The sequence below is a fragment of the Dromiciops gliroides genome, chromosome 3 (genome assembly GCF_019393635.1).
Source record: "Dromiciops gliroides isolate mDroGli1 chromosome 3, mDroGli1.pri, whole genome shotgun sequence".
Classification (NCBI taxonomy): Eukaryota; Metazoa; Chordata; class Mammalia; order Microbiotheria; family Microbiotheriidae; genus Dromiciops; species Dromiciops gliroides.
This window is the reverse complement of record NC_057863.1, coordinates 271,140,281-271,160,089: the sequence shown is the minus strand read 5'-3', so window position 1 is coordinate 271,160,089 and position 19,809 is coordinate 271,140,281. Positions and strand designations below refer to the sequence as shown.

Sequence of the window (19,809 nt, the reverse complement as noted above, 5' to 3'; positions counted from 1 at the left end):
AGCCCTGGTCTCAATAAGGTCAGCTCCAGAGTTGTGTCCATATAAGGAAGTATAAGGTCCACTCCTGAGTCATGCCCATACAAGGAAGAGGGGTGGGAATACTGCATTCAGATTAGCTAGTTTTTGCGCTTAGATTGTAACCCTTGAATAATCAGATCAGTGACGAAAAAGGAGAGGGTCCATTCGCATTAGGGACTAGGGTATAAAACAGGGACTGCGAGCCCCCTTTCTGGGCACCCACTAGCTGCACACTAGGGTGCCTCCTTCTCATGAGAAGAAAATAAAGAACCTTTGTCACTTTACTGCTGAGTTCCCAAGAATTATTGAGAAGAGGATGGATTTTTCCCTCACACTCAGGAGTTTTGCTGCCAACAGAGTTTGATATTCCTGCTATAAGGAGACCTAGCAGGGCACCCCTGGTAAGTCCCTGACCCATCCTTTTCCCACACCCCACAGGAGGCTCCACGAACATTTTCTTTTTTTTTTTTTTTGCAGGGCAATGGGGGTTAAGTGACTTGCCCAGGGTTACACAGCTAGTAAGTGTCAAGTGTCTGAGGCTGGATTTGAACTCAGGTACTCCTGAATCCAGGGCCGGTACTTTATCCACTGTACCACCTAGCCGCCCCCTCCACGCACATTTTCACTGACCATATCCCATGTATTCAGCATTTTGTTTAGTATCCTCCTATCCTGGGTGGAAATCTAGGTATCATGGCTAATTTTGAGAAAGTTGCTTAATTGAAGATAAACATTCAGACTGCATAAGGTCCAACCGACCTGCTGAGGTCAAGGTCCCTAGCTTTTTTTTGTCAGAAATTCTGGAAGGGCCTGGAGAGTAGGGAATGAAGAAAAAGAAGTGAATGTGGCCTTGAACTTCCTGGGAACAGTGATGGAAAGGGTTCTGCCTCTGGGCTTAGTATGGTACCTAGCACACAGTAGGGGCTTAAAAAATGTTTACTGATTGTTGACTGACCAGCTGGGAATCTTGGCACAGAAGGGAATATGCCAATGATAACTAGTCAAATCTGCTAAGAAATCCCAAACTTTTACTTGGGGACCCCTAATTTAAGGCCATTTGAAACCTACAAAAAAACATTAAAAGACCCAGAGGAAGGACTCCAGCTAACTGAATAGGTCCTCCAGGTAAGATTTATGGAAGAACAAGAAACACTCTAAATGAAAATTCGTAGGTTCAATTCCTAGGCTTAGGGAGGTAAAGCTACCAACTGAATGAAGTGTTTGCAAACTTGAATAAGATCCTATTGTAATGTAAATGTTAACTGTTCAAAGCAAAATAAAACCACTTACTCTTAGGCTGCAGTAGACCTAACACTTCATTTTAAAAACCAAGAAAGTGGGCAGACACTCTCAGTTCAATAATTACTAAGCACCTGTTACATGCAAGGAGGGATCTACAAGGCAAAACCAAAACCACTCCCTACCTTCAAGGAGTTTAAGACCAACTAGGGAGATAAAAGGCAAATAGATAATTAAAGACAGGATAATCTGAGAAGGGGGAAAACCCTTAAAACCAGGGAGAAATCAGAAAAGACTTCCCACAGGAGATGGCACAAGAGCTGAGCCCAGAAGGAAGCTAGGCATTCTAATAACTGCAGAGGAAGAACAGCATACATGAAAATACAGAACTGGGGAAGAGCAGACAGGCCACTTTGGCTAGAGGTTACAATAGAATGTAAAAGGGAATGGAGTAAAATAATCTTGGAGAGGCAGTAGCCAGACTGTGAAGGGTTTTAGATGCCAAGCTACAGAACAGAAGCAGGAGGGAACCACTGGAGAGATTCTTGAGTGGGACAGTGCTATGGACATAGTTGTGCTATAAAATTATTTTGGTAGCTATGCTGAGGATGGATTGAAGATGAAAAAGTCTAATTATGAGGTTTTTGTAATAGAATGCATCAGAGGTGATGAGGAAAGGAAAGTGTGCTGAACTACATATTTGAAAAAAGTTATGGGAGAGTAGATTCGTGAGATTAGGCAAATGTCTGGATGTGGGGGATAACAGGTAGAGACTCAAGGATGTCTAGAGATTGTAACCCTAGGTAACTGTCCGTTAGGCAACATGCACCAAGTATTCATTCAGTAGTACTTACTATTGTGCCAAGCACCCAAGAAGCTCACATCCTAATGGAAGAATAAATGAAGCATTTTAAAAGCACTAACTGTACAAAACACTGCGCTAAGCCCTGGAGATACAAAAAAGAAAAGTTTCTGCTCTCAAGGAGCTCATATTCTAATGGAGGAGAGACAACAGATGGGGCAGGTTTCAGATGAAGGTCAGATTCAAAAGTCCCATGGTCCTAAGGGTGCAGCAGTTAAACAGACATGATACCTCTTGTTTAGTATCATTTCCAGTGATAAAATATGATCAGTTTCTGATGTTGTGCCATTTTTTTTTTTCTCAGTCTTCAGTAGCTGTGGCTGTAGTACCTGCAAGAGCAATTGCCAGGCTGCATCACCACAGGGCTGATTTTCAGGACAATGGCTGAGAAAAATGGGTTAGAAGCACTGCTATTCCAAAGACTTTTGAGATCAGGGTCCTGGGTTGTCTCCAATAAGATCTGTGGGGAGATGGTGATCAAGGTGGTGGCAGTGGTTTGATTTGTCTGGTACAAGCTACCTTCTGGCACGTGGCTTCTCAGGGTGCCATGTTACTTCAGCTAGCCTGTCTTGCCTGTTTCGCAGGTGACCCTTGGTAGAGATGGCTGGACCCTTCTGAACAAAAGAGGCTTCCACAGATGATGGCTGTGAGGACAGAGCTAAAAGAAGGAATGACAGACTGGAGAGATGCTGCCACTTCCAAGGTACTGGTGCCTATTTGACTTTGGGTGGCAGCTGGTCAGCAACTGTTGCTCATGGTGATGAGGAAGATGAGCTCCCTCTCCACAATGACTTTTTCCTTAGATGACGGTTGTGGGGCTGGACTGGAAGAAAGTCTAGTGGTTAGGAGAGGGGGAAGAGGACACTGCTATTCCGAAGTCTCTTGGGTTCAGGATCCTGGACTGTTCCCACCAGAATCTGAAGGCAAATGGTAGTCAAGATGGTGATGAAATTGACTTGCCGGCCACATCCTGTCTTTCCTTTCAGAGTGCCTCATTGCTTGAGATAGGCTGTCCTCTGTCCTATGAATGGCAGTTGGTGCAGATAGCCACAGCACAGGACACTTAAGAGCGAGAATAGCTGCTGTCATGGTGTTTCCACAGATTTGCAACACCAGGTTAAGGTCTCTTCATAAGAAAATGGACCCTCTCCAAATTCCGAGGACAAATGTATTACAGGTAATAATGAGAGCATAAGAAAAACAATGTTTTACAAAAATGTTAAAATAAGTAATCACTGAAATTGTTGATAATATAAGAAAATGGATGTAGGAAAGGAACTATCTAGCTGAATGCACACAAAAAGAAAGTACTACATTAGAAGTCGGTTGGTAGACATGGCTGGGCCCTTTTCTACAAGAGTTGCTTTCTTAGATGATGGCTGTGAGGGTTGTGCTAGAAGCAGGAATGACATGCAAAGCCCCATTCTGCCTCTTACTTGTAAAAATCACAACCTCTGGTCTCAACAACAAAAGCGAAGGGAGTAGACCAGATTGTTTCTAAGGCTCCTCCCAACTCTAAATCTATGGTTTTATGATATATTAAATCCTAAATAATTTTGTATCAAAGTCTATTATAGTCATGTCTCCACATCCCCAAGTTTTACTTTCCCCAGTTTGGGTTATTCTCAGGTTAGCTATTGATAATTAAATGGGAATTTTTGGAGATTTGTAGCAGACTGCAGAAAATCACAGATGACATGCATATGGAAAGAAAACTAAAAGAAAAATTTACTAAGACATATATACTGTATATTATTGATCTATTTTATCATTTAATACTATAAGTACATATACATAAATTTATTATAAACAGTTAAATTTTGTTAAAAGTTTCAGTGTGCTAAAGAACTACCAGCTTGGTACTCATTGTCTCTCTGTTTCTCTCATAGTGACTGCCCTATCTTGGTAGGAAATCTGTGAAGCAGGTGCTGTACCCATACCAGCAGCTCCAAAGAATCTGCACAGTTTGTGAGATACCAATCTCTCTCCCTTAGAAATTGCAACTATTATATGGGTGCAGTGTGGTGTTTTACTTATTTTTTGAGTTAAATAAATATGGTCAGAATCATCAAGAGTTATTCACAATTTTTGACATTGGTGAGGATCCTGTACCCCTAAAACCTACTCCTCACCCCCTCATCCCAATGCTAAAGGATGACTATATATATATATTTTTTATCAGCATATTTAAAGAAGATGTACTTCACAGATGGATCACAGAATGTTAATGCTAAAAGGGACCTTAAAGATCATGTTGTTACTTCTTAATTTTATAGATAAGGAAGCCAAAACAGAGAAATGGTAGCTCACTGAAGGTCACATAACAACATAATGGTCAAGCCTACCACTCTTTTTTCAAACTCATTCTACTACAGCACAGCTTATATATTAAATATTTGAACAGGAATATAATTGATTATTATAAATCAATGGAATCTCTACATGTAACTGGAAAATAATAAAATACTTTTATTTTTAAAAAATCAATGGAGAGAGGCAGCTAGGTGGTGCAGTGGATAAAGCACTGGACCTGGATTCTGGAGGACCTGGTACTTTCTAGCTGTATGACCCTGGGCAAGTCACTTAACCCTCATTGCCCCCACCCAAATAAATAAATAAATAAATGGAGAGGAAAAAAAAAATGAAAGAAAATCAATGGAAAGTCATGTGATTACAAACTCAAGATATCAGTGTTTTAAGTTTTTCTTACCTCTAAGCCAAAGAAAGCTTGTACGCTATTTGTCCTATCCAGACAATCCAAGCAGTTTGTTCGAATAGTACCATTCTGAGATCTGTATCAAATTAAGTGAAATAAGGCAAATCAATAAGATTCATCAATATAAACAATACAAAGGCAAAGGTTAGATGAAAATCAAGGTAATCTAATTAATTCATAGTATTATTATATACTCATCTTTAAAAGTCAGTGGGTTACCCACACACACACAAAAAAGGCAGTGGGTTACATCAATTTTGGGAATGGCTAAGCAAAAATTCTGTTAAATTAATTTAATGGAAAATCATTGTGTCATTAAAAAACCTCAAATATTTGGAATTGAGAGAATAGGGAGATTTGAATGAACTTAAGAAAAAATGAAGTAAGAAAAACTAGGAATTTGTACAATGACAACAATATGAATAAAGAAACTGAATGTACTGTAACCATAATGACCAATCTTGGCCATTATCCATACAAAGAAGGGTGGGAGAATTATGGATATGTTCAATAGACTGTCAGACACAGCTGATTTATCAGTTGGTTAAGTTTAATTGGCTCTAAAAAAATTATTGCAGAGATAGGTTCCCTGAGGAGGGGGAGGAAGGGGTGCATTCAAAAATTACCAATATAAAAATTTAAGGTTATCAATAAAATTTTAAAAATAAAAATAAGACAAAAAAGTGGGTTGTAGCTAGAGAGCTATACAAAAATTAGAGGCCTGGCATTTTCACTAAGAAAAAATTATCTTCTGCCACTTCACAGCAAGTTTTTCTTTTATAACACTCCTACTTTGTTTGGCATAGATAATACATACTCAAAAATACTTATATATACTCATATACCATGTTAGGAAGTTTTCAAATTTCTAGCTATGCCTGAACAATTTCCAGGCTAATGATACAAAATAAATTTTAAATGGTATCAGAATATCATCCACAACAGTCTCAATTTGGAAAAATGATTACCAATAAGTTTTGCTCTGAACTTACATCCCATAGCAGTTTCCCTTTTTATTTCCAAAGCCAAAATGATTAAATTAAAAACTGACACTATGGCAACAGTTTATTTTCACAGGCATCTGACAAAAGCTCGTCGGAGATGATGGCTATATTACTAATATTTTCATCAAAAGCACTCCCTAAACTGATGGAAGTCACAGTCTAGTAAAAAAAACCCAAAACAACCCAAACTCAAACCAAACTAATTTAATATTTCTATCTTAACTTTTCACTTTGATATACTTTACTTAATGGCAAAAATTGTGTGTGTGTGTGTGTGTGGTGGGAAGGGAGACTAAAACAGACCTGATTCTGATGCAGATCAGCTAAAGACCATTTTATTTGGTCTTTTCCCTTGACACTAAGCTGCCTATGCAGTAGGGAAGTCCTATGCTACATAAACCTGACCAATACTATTTAAACTACAAGTTCCTTAAACAAGGAACAGACTAAATCTGATTTTTATAAACCATACAACAATACTAGTGACTAAGCTAATTAAAATAATAAAACTGAGATATTCATGGTAATATTTTTACTTTGTAGAACCTATATTGAGATAAGTGGAACTCACATCTCGTATATTCAAACTGCCCTATATTGAGAGGGAAAGTAGCATATGCCTCTTTCCAAAGAATCAGTACTTAATACTTTCTATCAAATAGAAAACTCAGAATTGAGGTATTATTAGGTTGAATGAGTTTATCAATATATTCTTTCACCTACGATAAAATCAGAATTATTTTAGATCACAAGAGGAATAGTTCAACTTCTCACCATAAGTGAAATGTTGATGCAAACATTTATGTTAATGAAAAATGTAATAGCAGTTAAAATTATAATGCAATCCTAACAAAGAATACAGAAATAAAATAATCAAACCTTTGAACTTTAACTCCATCAAAATAAAAAAACTCAGAATCTAAGAATTTTTGGACTTGAGGCTTAAGCACACTTTGTAATTTCTCTACTTTTCCTCCTTTAACCATTTGATGATAGTCAAAATTGACCATTTGTATATCAACAGCATGCTCAGAAGCTTTCAAGTGGCTCTGGAAAAAAAGGGGAAATACTCTATTAAAATATGAACTCATCAACAAAGATTCAATCAAACACTGATGGATTATTTATATATTGATATAAAGCTAATCTGTCACTTTAAATTCTAATCAGAACCTATCTTCAAACCATTCTAATTTTTATAGTTGTTAAGGGCTAAAATTCTAGCTAGTCTGTCTAAAATATCTAATGAGTGGTCGCCAATAAATTATAAGCTTTAGCAAGAGTTAGACTTTTAAGCATTTATTAAGGAGAATAAGAATTTGGTAAAGAGAAAAGAAAAGGCCTAGATTCCTATCTATTAAAGGGAGAGCACATTTCTAGCTCCGCTCTCCACCAGAGTCCAAAGGAAAGAGCATGAGACCGAGAGCGAGCGCCAGTCTCTTCCTTCCTCCTCCCACTAGCCCGCGTCACTTCCTGACGCCAAAGAAAAGACTCCTGGTCTTGCCCTCAAAGACCTTCGCTTCATGGGCAGAACTCTTCTACAGTAAGTCTCCAGCAGGTGGCGTCATTCCAATCGTTACATAGTAGTCATAAAATCAGCATCTTGATGGTAAACTGAAAAATTACTTGTTAGTCCAGTGTCTAACTATAACTACTCATGTGGTCTATAACACCTTCAGCAATAACATGATTAATATCACAGAACCCAACATGCTATTCTTGCCAGGATTAATAAAGTAAGACCTGATTTAAACCACCGGCACTCCAATTTGTTCAGAAAGTTTAATAATTAGATATACCTAAAGGTAAAGACAAGAGTCAAATGCTTCTCCTCTAAGAAGGAAAAAGCCTTTCTTTCAGCTGAATTAATGGAATATAAATTAATACTCCTTCACTTATATATTCTAAAATACTCAAATGAGTTTGTGATCTCATCGACTAATTGCTTGTTTGGATATCTTGCTAAGCTTTTAAACATCAGCTCCAACTACAAACATCAAAACCTATCCAAGACTGCTGATCTTGGGTGACTCTTACTGTCTATGTTCTCCCAACTTCAACACAGGGGAGCCACCCAACATGCTGGAGATCTTCCTTGCTTTCTCCTCTGCCCTCTGGCTGTCCAATTGCTATTATCTCCCACTCTTGCCACATGGCAAGTCCATTTCTCTTCCTAACATACAATTTCTACATTATACAATTGCTTGATGATATCCTTTACTCTTGCTTTTTGGGGCTCCTCAATGGTTATATATTGCAGCCTGCTTACACCCATGAGGTGTCTCTCCACTGCCCTGTGAGATACTCATTTTCAGTTCTTCAAAATCAGGGGTTTCACTGATTTACTGCCATATAACAATATTGGTAAAAATGTTACTGTTAAAAGACAGTCTTTTGGGGCGGCTAGGTGGCGCAGTGGATAGAGCACCGGTCCTGGAGTCAGGAGTACCTGAGTTCAAATCCGGCCTCAGACACTTAACACTTACTAGCCGTGTGACCCTGGGCAAGTCACTTAACCCCAATTGCCTCACTAAAAAAAAAAAAAAGACAGTCTTTTGATTTCATTGGAAGCTAGGAGTCAGTAAGAGAGCCCAATAATTTCCAGAAAATTCTTGAATTTCCTGAACTCCTGAAAATTTCCTATAATTTCCCTGAAATTTCCTGAAAATAATCCAGCCCATGTTCTTCTTCCTCTTCAACTCTGTACAGCTCTTTGTCATCTGTCCTGTTTTAGGTATACATGTTGTCAGAGAAGTTTCATCCAAATGCAGTGTGAAAATCTGGGCAATAACATTCTTCATCCTCTTTGTTTTTCCTGCTTGGATAGATAGGCCAAACTCTTTTAAATAATTATACCTCTCTCCCAGGAGGCTCTCCAATATTCACTGAATAATAAAAAAGTCAGATCTAGAGCTGAAAGGGACCTCAAAGGCCATCAGAGTACACACCTTCATTTTACAAACAGATTTAGAGAGGTGAAATGATCTGACTATGGTCACAGTAATCTGTAAGGGGGGGATATGAAACAAGGTCCTCTGACTCCAGGGCCTCTCTCCACTGAATTGGGAGAACTTCACCACCTCCTCCCTGGAGTGAGTGCACCACAGTGCAAATCCATGTATTAGTTTGCCTGATATTTATTAAAGGATCACTGCAGAGTTATTTCTGCTAAATCTTCCAGAGAATCTTAAATGATCTTGATGAGGAGATATAAGGCATTTGGGGGCGGGGCGGGGATGGGGGGGTGGGGGGGAGTGTAAAAGAGACTTTAAATTGTTTTGTTCTACTAGATCAAGTGCTTTTTTTGTAATCAAAAATAGGCACAATGAGATCTTATATTCCCTACATCTTTAAGCTAATTGTAAAACAGTAAAGATGTAGTCTATTGTTGACTACTGCTTGTGGAATGGCTGCTTATTCGATTCCCATACTGATGATTCCAAGACTTTTTATAGATAAGTGAGTGGCCAGCTTTTTTAGTATTAATGAAGTATGAGATGCTTTTTTTCTATGTCCTTAGTATTTTTTTATCCTTTAGCTACCTTGTATATTGGTCACTCAGTATTCTCACAATTGTATTGCTTCCAATATGGACCTTTCTTTTTATTGATATTCAATCCAATCTGGATGGTTTTTTTCTATCTTTGTGCTCTTTAGTGCCATTTATGGCCCATTAATAAGCACTACAGGACTTCCATGTCAGGATCTAAGAACAGTGGTTCGACTATCCTTGACATAGAAAAGTCTGTTCAAGTGGTTTTTGCAAATCTTTTCCGTATTTCTTATGTTTATCATCCTCCTTTCATTATTATGCTTGAATGCCCTTGGGATGATTTTGCTTAGCTGGGTATCCTGCTAAGCTTTTAAACTGGTTTTGCCCTCTACTGCCTCTTTCTACTTTATAAGATAATATTGCTCATAATTATCCATCATTGATCTCCATAAAATTTTATAAATGAGTTTATATTTTAACATGGTAGTACCTTTTGCAACCATCTGTCTTCATCTGGTAAGTAAATCAGCTATATGCACACCAAGGTGCTTTCTGGGTTCTTGGTTTTCAATTAATTTACACAGGTTAAACTTTTAGGTGAAACTATTATAGTCTGTGTCAATGTTATTTCTGTTGCCCATTTAAATGATTAAAGATTAAAAACTCTAAGTTATATAAAATACTTTGGAATCTTTATCCTTGTTTACTCAATGCTGATTTCTTACATTTAACTTCCTCCTCATTTCTCATCTTGCTGCAATACTTTCCTATTATGACCCAGGAAGCTCATTCCTAGGAAAACCTCAATATCTAAGATTCTATCAGTTTTATTACTCCATCTTACCACCACCCCTCTCTGTCCTTCTGATTAGACGGTGGAGCCATGAACTTCAAAATTTCCATTGGAAGTGGGAGCTCAGCTCAGAGCATCTCCTTATTTTTTTTTTTTTTGGTAAGGCAATTGGGGTTAAGTGACTTGCCCAAGGTCATATAGCTAGTGTTAAGTGTTTGAGGCTGGATTTGAACTCAGGTCCTTTCTGAATACAGGGTGGTGCTCTATCCACTGCGCCACCTAGCTGCATCCATCTCCTCAATTCTTACCTGCCTACATTACTCTGGGACTTCCACCATCTGGTACCTTCTACTTTTCAGCTTCCTTTTGTGCACTGTCTTCTAATTAAATTGCAAGCTCCTTGGGGTGGAGACCATCTTTCTTTTCTGTATCTATATCCCTGGTGCTTAGCACAATGCCTAGCACATAGTAGGTGTTTAATAATCATTTATTAATTAATACAGAAATAGAGAAATAATTCCCTCTTCTAATCATTAGACTAAATTGAATTTTAGGGAACATTTTCTAATTTTTCACTAATTAGCCATTATCCTAGCTATTTTTACTTTTATATAGTTCTCCTCTTTAAAATGGAGAAGCAAATTTTTTCTTTTTGTTATGTTAGTGAACAACATTCTTACAGAGTTGGTTTGGCTTGCTTTTATTTTAGTTATTTTTACTTGAAATTCTTGAGCTCTTTCTCTGGTTCTAAGAGATAGTGAGATTTTAAAATGATTTTAAGTATGTTTTCCCTGGTAACAGAAAGGTATTATCACCTTCATGATTTTTGAAATTTGTTATTATTCTACAATTCTGATTTTTATATTACAACTGTAATTCAAGTTTATAAATTATCTTTTTGAGGCAGATAGGTGGCGCAGTGGATAAAGCACTGGCCCTGGATTCAGGAGGACCTGAGTTCAAATATGACCTCAGACATTTGACACTTACTAGTTGTGTGACCCTGGGCAAGTCACTTAACCCCAATTGCCTCACAAAAAAACCCCAAAAACAAAACAAAAAAAAGAATAAATTATCTTTTTGCTAACCATTGTTAACATGATAGTGATTCTGACACTGCTATTTATCCATCCTGATTATTTTCCCAGAGGGATTAATGTACAACAAAGCTGAACCTTGTTTTGTTATTCCTTATAATTAGTTCTTTTTCTTTTATTGGGGGGGGGCAATGAGGGTTAGTAAGGGCTAGTAAGTGTCAAGTGTCTGAGGCCAGATTTGAACTCAGGTCCTCCTGAATCCAGGGCAGGTGCTTTATCCACTGTGCCAACTAGTTGCCCCCATAGTTCTAATCCACTTTATATTATTTTTCTATTTCTGTTCGCATACCTAAAAGTTTCTATCAGAATATGCCCATAATCAATATTTGGAAGTTTTGCTGACTAAATTTGGATAATGCTGTCTAACTGCATTCCCAATAGTTAAGATGCAAAAAACCCCAAACCAAAAAACCAAAGACATTATTTTGAGGTACTATTGTACTATTCAGAGAAGGATTTATTTCTATTTTTACAATATGGAAAAGCCAAATATTGTGGTTTCTAAGAAGGAAGTAAGAAAGTGAAAACAAATGGGAGAAATTGACTAATTCCACTGTCAGGGGATTAATTTTCTCTGCCTTTCCTCTTTTAACCTTTTGGTAATAGCACAAAGTTCATTATATGGATATTTGAATCACAAAATGTTAAAAAAAAAAAAACTAAGGTAAAGTATCCAGCCCATTGGGTATATACTCTGTGAATTTATGGAAGGCCTTATACAAATTGCACTAAGTATGAATGGATGATATACCTATATCTATGAGTTCACTGTCCCAAAGAAGTGTTTAAATAAGCAGAGCAAAGAGAACAGCACATTCTTTCGTTTTTAAACATATCTGGAACATAGTGAAGGGATGAGAAGAATCAAGGGATCAGGGACAACTCTGACAATCTTCTTTTAAAAAATTTCTAACCCTCTACTTTGACAAGCTTTGTATGAAGATTAAAGGTCTCCTGATGGCCCTTTTTCACAAGGTTGTTGGGAGGATGAAACAAAATGTATATAAAAAAAGAACCTTAAATCTTATAGTAATCTACATAAGTGCCTGCAATTATCATTAATGTAGCTTCCAATACTTCTCTCAGGAAGTGACTTACATGCTTAAGCACCTACTCAGGTTATTTTATAATGGTTATTTAAATCTTAGATTTTTAAGAACCAGAGAAAAGAAGAGCTAATCATACATACCTGGAAAGTTTTACTTAGCATATCCTCACCTTCCTTAGTTCCAAGTAAATTTACAATTATTTGTTTGCCATATAAACTTTTAAGTGTTCTAAAATGCCTATTGAAGAAACAAAGATAAAATCAGTATATCCAATACTATTAATATAATTAAAATTCAATATATTAATTCAATATATTAATATAATTAAATTCAATATATAGATATGTCGATCTATACAAAACACTCATATGGCAGTATGTCTAACATGGAACTGATAAATTAGGGCAAAAACCATTTCAAATTCATTTCTATTTGAATCTCTAACCATTTATTATGTATCTATTATGTACAGAGCACGTGGAATACCAATATGAGTAATAGTCAACAGAACTTCCATGCCCATGAGAAAAGGAAATTAAACACATACACAAAAAAGTTAAACACAGGATGGAATGTGATAAAGTTAAAAAAAAGAGTGACAAGAAAATTTAGAGAGAAAGATCACTTTCAGTTAGGGGCTGGGGAAAGGAGAAGAAGGCAGAGTCAGGGAAGACCTTAAAGAAGTATGAGAACTTGGATGGGGCACTGAAGGTAGAAAAGAATTCAAAGAGCCATATGGGCAAAATGTTCTCATTAATTCATGGGAACAGAAGAAATTAGGATAAGATTGGCAAACAATTCTAAGAATCAGAGTACGGGGAGAGGAGCAGTATGAAAAAAGTCTAGAAAGACAGGCTAAAGCCCAACTTTAAGAGGCTTTAATTTAATATAATTTAACAAATATATCAAGTACCTATGTGTTGGGCACTAGGGACAGACACATACAAAAAAAAAAAAGAAAGAAAAAAAAGTTCTGCCCTTAAGAAGCTACATTTTACTAGGGGAATAAACAATAGAAATAGATAATTAAATAAAAGATAATTTGAGGAGGGAGAGACACGAAGGGCCAGGGGGATTAGGAAAGGCCTTCTATAGGAGGAGCACCTTGAAGGAAGCTAAATCATCTAAAAGGTGGGGGTGTGGAATGTGACTTCTACTATGTAGGAAAATCTGGGCAAAGACACTGTGGCAAAAAACAGAATGCTAAATGTGGGGAAGATCAAGTGGGTCAATTTGGCCAAAACAGAATCAATGATGATGATAGCTAACATTTATAATAGCATTTACTATGTGTCAGGCACTGTGCTAAGAGCTTTACAATTATTATTTAATTCCCACAACCACCCTGGGGGGTAAGTACTATTATTATCCCCATTTTATAGTTGAGAAAACTGAGACTGAGACAGGTTAAGTGACTTGTTCAGGGTCACACAGCAAGTGTGTGAGGAAGGATATGAACTCAAGTCTTCCTGACTCCAGGCCTAGCACTCTTTCCAGTGTACCACTTAGCTGAATGAAGAGTAGAAATGTGAAATAATCCTGGAGAAGTAGACTGGAACAAGACTGCGAAGGGCTTTAATTGCTAACAATTTGTATTTTATCTTATAGGTAATAGGGAACCATGGAAGATTAAACAGGAGATTGACCAGGTCAAAGTAATGTTTTAGGAAGATGATTTTGACAGCTGTGGGGTATTATGAATAAGGAGAGACTGATGTTAGAGGAACCAGTCATAAGGCAATATAGTCCTCAAGTGATTGAAGGCCTTAACTGTGATGGTGGCTAGTGAGCTGAGAGGAGAGACGTTTTGGAGGCCCACTTGACAGATAGCAGGAAGGTGAGGAAAAGTGAATGATCAAAAGCAACTCCAAAGCTGCAAACCCAAGTGAATGGCTGTACATTAAAATCAAACAAACAAAAAAGACGTATGGAATTTTGGAGGAGGGATTGGGGGAGGGGACACACACAAAATAATGATTCTGGAGGGATGTGAAACATTTGAAGAGCCAATTTTGGATTCCCAGGGAAATATCTAGCATGCAACTGGAGATGAGGGCCTAGAAGTGAGGAATCATTTCAGAAGCTGTTTGAAGATTTACCTGGACAGGAGAGAGACGAGAGGAATTTGTATTATCTGTATTATAATAGCTCAGGGAGATGAGTTTTGGGCTTAAAACAAAGTGATGGTAGTTGTGGAAAAGAGAAGGACTTCCAGTTAAGAAATAGTGTGATATGGAATCCACAAGAATGTTTTTGCCCATATAATTTCCCATGGCTTGAAATCTGACACTCAAAGAACTCTTCAGTAAAACAAGCAGGTAGCAAGGTAGAGAAAAGATGCCATCCACTGTGAGCTCCGCTCCTTCCCAATTCCATACTTCAAATTGTCTCTTTTGCTCTAGTAAGGATGAAATGACATTTCTCCTTCTAACATCAACCCCTCTCAAATGAAATAATATATGTATAGCACTCTTTGAACTTTAAAGCACTATATAAATGCTAGCTATTATTATTATTGCTATTACTATTATTTTTATAGCTTTACCCCTGTTCTCATCTCCTCTGAAAGGTTGCCCTTGTAAACCTCCCCTTTCTCCAGTTTAAACCTCTCTTTAGCCGCTGACTCTTCCTCTGTTGCCTTCAAAGATATGCAGGCATCTCTAATCTTTAAAAAAATCTCCCCTTGACCTCATCATCCCTTCAAATTTCCATCTTATATCTTTTCTCTTATACCATTAGACTCCTTGAAAAAAGCTTTATTTGTTACCTCCTTTCTTACTTTTCACTCACCTTTCCCTTTGCAATTTGGCTTAATCCCTGTCACTCTACTGAAATTGTTATTTCCAAAGTCAATGATCTTTTTATGGATAAATCCAACAGACTGTTCTCAATCCTATCCATCCTAACCTGTCAGTAGTTTTTGACATAGATGATCACCCCACTCCTTCTCCTTCTGGATCCTCTTCTCCCTGGGTTTTCATGAGACAGCTCTGTCATGGCTCCCTTCCTACTTATCTGATTAATCCTTCTCTGTTTTCTTTGAAGCATCATCACCCATTTCTCTGCCTTTGTGCACTGGTACACCCCCAGGGCTCTGTTCTAAGGCCTTTCTTCTTTTTCTACACTGAACTCTCTTGATGACTTTACTGCCTCCCATGGGTTCACCTCATCCTTTTGCAGATAAAAGAATCACATATTTAGAGCCAGCTAGACATGGCCACTGATATCATCCAGTTCTATCCTTTAATTTTACAAATGAGAAACCTGAAGCTAAGAGAGGTTAAGGGCTGTAAGTCACATAGGTTAAGAAAGTGGCAGAAACAGGATTTGATTCCAGGTCTTCTAATTCCAAATCCAATGCTTTTTCCTTTCTATCATATTATCTCCACCACCCCCGCCCCCAGCCTCCACTCTGACCCATCCTCTACACAGTTGCCAAACATCCCTAAAGGTGAAGTCTGGCCACATCAGTCCATTACTCACAAAGCTTCAGTGGTTCCCTACTACTTTTTGGATAAAATGCAAACTCCTCTGCTTAGCATTTAAAGCCCTTCACAGTCTGGCTTATGTTTATGTTACTAGGCTAATTATACATAATCCTAACCCTCATATATTCTCCGATTCAGGAGAACTGGCCTTTGCTATTCCTTATTTTATCTCCTGCCACAGTTTTTGTCGCTCATATGTGGTATGTGCTCCTTCCTCAGCCACATCTCTTTGAATTGCTAGCTCCCTGACAGGCTCAGGGGCTCAAAGTCCACCTTCTTCAAGAGGCCTTCCCTGACTTCTTCCCTTTTTCAGTGCTCTGTCCCTACAACTGTGTCTTTACTTTGTATAGAGCCTATATTAACTATCTTTAAACAGATTCCCCATGTAAAATGACACTTAGGGGGAGAGATGAATTAACTTTTGTACTGGGATCCTCAATGTCTAGCATAATGGCTGGCACATGGTAAGCCCTTAATAAAATGTTGGCTGATGGAGTCCTGAATTTGGAATCAGAGGACGTGGGTTCGGACATTGGCCCTACTACTATGAAAGATAATGTGTTCTATAGTGGAAGGAACAGGAATGGAATTTGTAATAGGAAGACCTGGCCCTGAATCTTGTCTCTGTTAATTATTTGTGTGATGATAGATCCAAATCTCATTTTTCTCACCTATAAAATAGGGACAATTATACTCGATCTACCAACCTCAAAAGGTTGCTATGAGAAAAGTTCTCTGTAAACCTTAAAGTGCTCTATAAATGTGAAGAGTAGTTATTTCTCAGTAGTGCAGGATGCTGGTTTACTTCTACCTCTGTAAGCTCCCTCTTGAGCTTGTGGACTATGCCTTGTATCAGCAGATACCACAGGCCATCAAGTATCTTATCCAGGTAGAAATAGGCAAGCTCACATAGCTACATCCCTACAAACCTTTTCCTTGCATGGAAATTAATTCATTAATTAACTCATAGAAGGTCAGTTCCACCTTCAATCCCACAGGCTCTCCTTCTTAAGAAAGAGCCCAAACCTCTGCTACTGGTAACAGCACAGAAACAGTGGACCAATGAAAAAGAGACAGAGATAAAACAAAATAAAAACAGTAACAGAAAAGGGACCCAGCTCTGCTACCCTTAGAGATAATAGCTCTGAATGCCAGGAGCTTCCATTTTAAATGAACATTCACAGAAAAATAAAATTTGAATTACAGATTTTACTTTACATATAAATTAGCTAAAATGAAACCCCTGCCTAAAAAATACTTAGTTTCTAAATTTACAAAAATGAAACAATTACCCCCCCCCACGCCAAAAGCCTAACTAAAATGAAAGCTAATTTTACCTGTCAAAAGCAGGTGCATTGGCTTCAAATCCCCTTGACATTCGAACACGATGAGATCCCACCTTGAGAAAAAATGTTATATTTAATCATATAAGAAAAGAACGTGAAATAAATTGGCAGACCTAGAACTGGAAGGGACTCTTTAGTCTAATGCTCTCATTTTAGAGATGAAGAAAATGAGCAAGGAAGATTAAATGCCTTACTCAGGGTCATACAGGTAGCAAATGTCAGAGGTAGTAGTGGAACCAAGGCCTAGCTCAAATAATAGGTTCTCTATATAACCTTTCCTAATTATATTAGCAATGATCTTTGGACTTTGAAGAGCACTTAACTTTAGGCTTACACTTCTCTCCCATGTAAATATATTTTATTTGAATGAGCAAATGAAAAAGCATTTAAATTTATTTTGCATCAAGTATTGTGTGAAGCTCTGACAATTCAAATAGGAAAAATGGGATAGTCCCCTGTGTTCAAGAAATTCACAATTTAAATATAGAAAACAACACATGAACAAAGTTCAGCTTCAGGGTAGACAGAAAGCCCCCCCCAAGTCCTAAGGTGGAAGACATGGCAAGGTTTGGGGGATTCTTAGGCTTCATTAAGTAGGTCAGATGACAGTGCTAGAGGACTACAGGATATAAAAGCAGAACAGATGGTAAGGCCCAAAGAATCTCAGAAGATGTTGGCAGGAAAGATGGTAGTGTCTGGTAGTCCTCCATGTTATGGGAAGGAATTGTTGTTGTTTTAGTTGTTGTTGCTTGTTCTTTGTTCTCGCAGAGGCCCATGACAGATGTCATGACTCGCAATGAATTGGATTTAAGTGAGGAAGCACTGTGCAAAATCACCAGCCTCACTCTCTCCTCCAGAGCCATCTGGGTCTAATAGTAAGGTATATATCAGGATGGCTGGTGATGGCCCTGGATATTTGAAGTAATTGGGTTAAATGACTTGCCCAGGGTCACACAGCTAGTAAGTGTCAAGTGTCTGAGGCCAGATTTGAACTCAGTCCCTCCTGACTCCAGGGCCAGGTGCTCCATCTACTGTGCCACCTAGCTGCCCTATGGGAAAGAATACTCTGTTGAACATCCTTTCCAAATCTAAGACTTCTTGAGTTCACACAAAGACTTGAAAAGAACCATAAATAGGTAAAAAGAGGTCATGAGTGGTGGCAAAGAATTGGAAGTTGAGGGGGTGCCCATCAATTGGGGAATGGCTGGACAAGTTGTGGTATATGAATACAATGGAATACTATTGTGCTATAAGAAACGATGAGCAGGAGGAGTTCAGAGAAACCTGGAGGGTCTTGCGTGGGCTGATGATGAGTGAGATGAGCAGAACTAGAAGAACATCGTACACAGTAACATCAACATTGAGTGTTGATCTACTGTGATGGACTATATTCTTCTCATCAATGCACTGGCACAGAAGAGTTCCAGGGAACTTGTGATGGAAGAGGATCTCCAAATCCAGGAAAAAAAAAAAAAAGAACTGCGGAGTATAGATGCTGATTGAACCATACTATTTCTTTTGTTTTTGATGCTGTTGGGTTTTTTTTTCTATTTTGAGGTTTTCCATCATTGCTCTGATTTTTTTTCTCTTATAACATGACTAATGCAGAAATAGGATTAATGTTATTATGTGTGTGTGTATATATATATATATATATATATATAAATAAAACCTATATCAGATTACCTGCTGTCTAGGGGAGGGGGGAGGGAGAGGAGGGAGGGAGAAAAATCTGAAATTGTAAAGCTTGTATAAACAAAGGTTGAGAACTATCTTTACATGTAATGGAAAAAAAATAAAATACTTTATTAAAAAAAAAAAGAGGTCAAGAGGCATAATAGCCTGGACCCCTAGTATCTGGGGTAGGAAGAAAATATCCTTTATTTCAGTCAGTATGGCTTCCATAAGCTGAGAAACGCACTTCAGTAGTTTGGAAGGTTTGGGGGGGGCAGAAAGTAAACACTGGGATGACCATATGAAAGGAGGCTGAGGAGCTAATAACCACAGAAAACAAGGCTCCAGGGAGTCAGAACATTGCCCAGGCCTCTTGACAATATTATCCTCCTGGGGCTACTCCTAGAATGACTAGCCATTCATACTTATCTTCCATAAACTCCATGGACTTGTCTACTTTTTCATCTAATATCTCTATAAAAATCTTTCAGAAAAATCTATTGCTTCTGAATAAGCAAAGCTTTTCTTTCAAAGGACCACAGTGGAGCAGAGTTATACAGATCCTTTTGAGGCTGTTATTTTTTACTAGTGGTCAAATATAAGCCATAGGGAATTAAAAAAAAAAATAGACTCTTTCGTATGCTCCCTTCTTGTTCCTTAGACCCCAAGGAAGGACGATGTTACATAAAGTGGATAAATGGCAGGTTTTTTACATTCCATTCATAAAGAACCAAAGAGTCATCTACATTTCAAAGGAAATACTAGGGGGCAGCTAGGTGGCACAGTGGATAAAGCACCGGCCCTGGATTCAGGAGGACCTGGGTTCAAATCCGGCCTCAGACACTTGACACTTACTGGCTGTGTGACCATGGGCAAGTCACTTAACCCCAATTGCCTCACCAAAACCAAAAACCAAAAAACAAAAACAAAGGAAATACTAGCAGTCCTAGATAGTCTAATAAAACAAACAAGGTCAGGGAGAGGGATTAAGAGAAGTTGACAGGGGCAGCTAGGTGGCGCAGTAGACAAA

The 19,809-nt window shown here is 38.0% G+C and overlaps 1 protein-coding gene and 1 long non-coding RNA gene across 9 annotated transcripts in view; one reads left to right on the top strand and one right to left on the bottom strand.

The window, feature by feature from the left end:
* SYNJ1 (synaptojanin 1) overlaps positions 1-19,809 on the bottom strand; it is a 120,195-nt gene that overhangs the window by 60,387 nt on the left and 39,999 nt on the right. For all 8 annotated transcript variants that reach the window (XM_043995321.1, XM_043995319.1, XM_043995320.1 and 5 more), the window contains exons 7-10: positions 17,097-17,158; positions 12,412-12,508; positions 6,719-6,888; positions 4,830-4,911 (exon numbers count right to left, since the gene is read on the bottom strand). In XM_043995321.1, the coding sequence (XP_043851256.1) occupies positions 4,830-4,911; positions 6,719-6,888; positions 12,412-12,508; positions 17,097-17,158 (411 nt within the window). The remainder of the gene's footprint in view (positions 1-4,829; positions 4,912-6,718; positions 6,889-12,411; positions 12,509-17,096; positions 17,159-19,809) is intronic.
* LOC122749124 lies at positions 124-5,491 on the top strand. The gene is made up of 4 exons (XR_006355661.1): positions 124-419; positions 2,704-2,822; positions 3,106-3,296; positions 4,009-5,491. It is a non-coding gene; the product is annotated as an uncharacterized LOC122749124 (long non-coding RNA).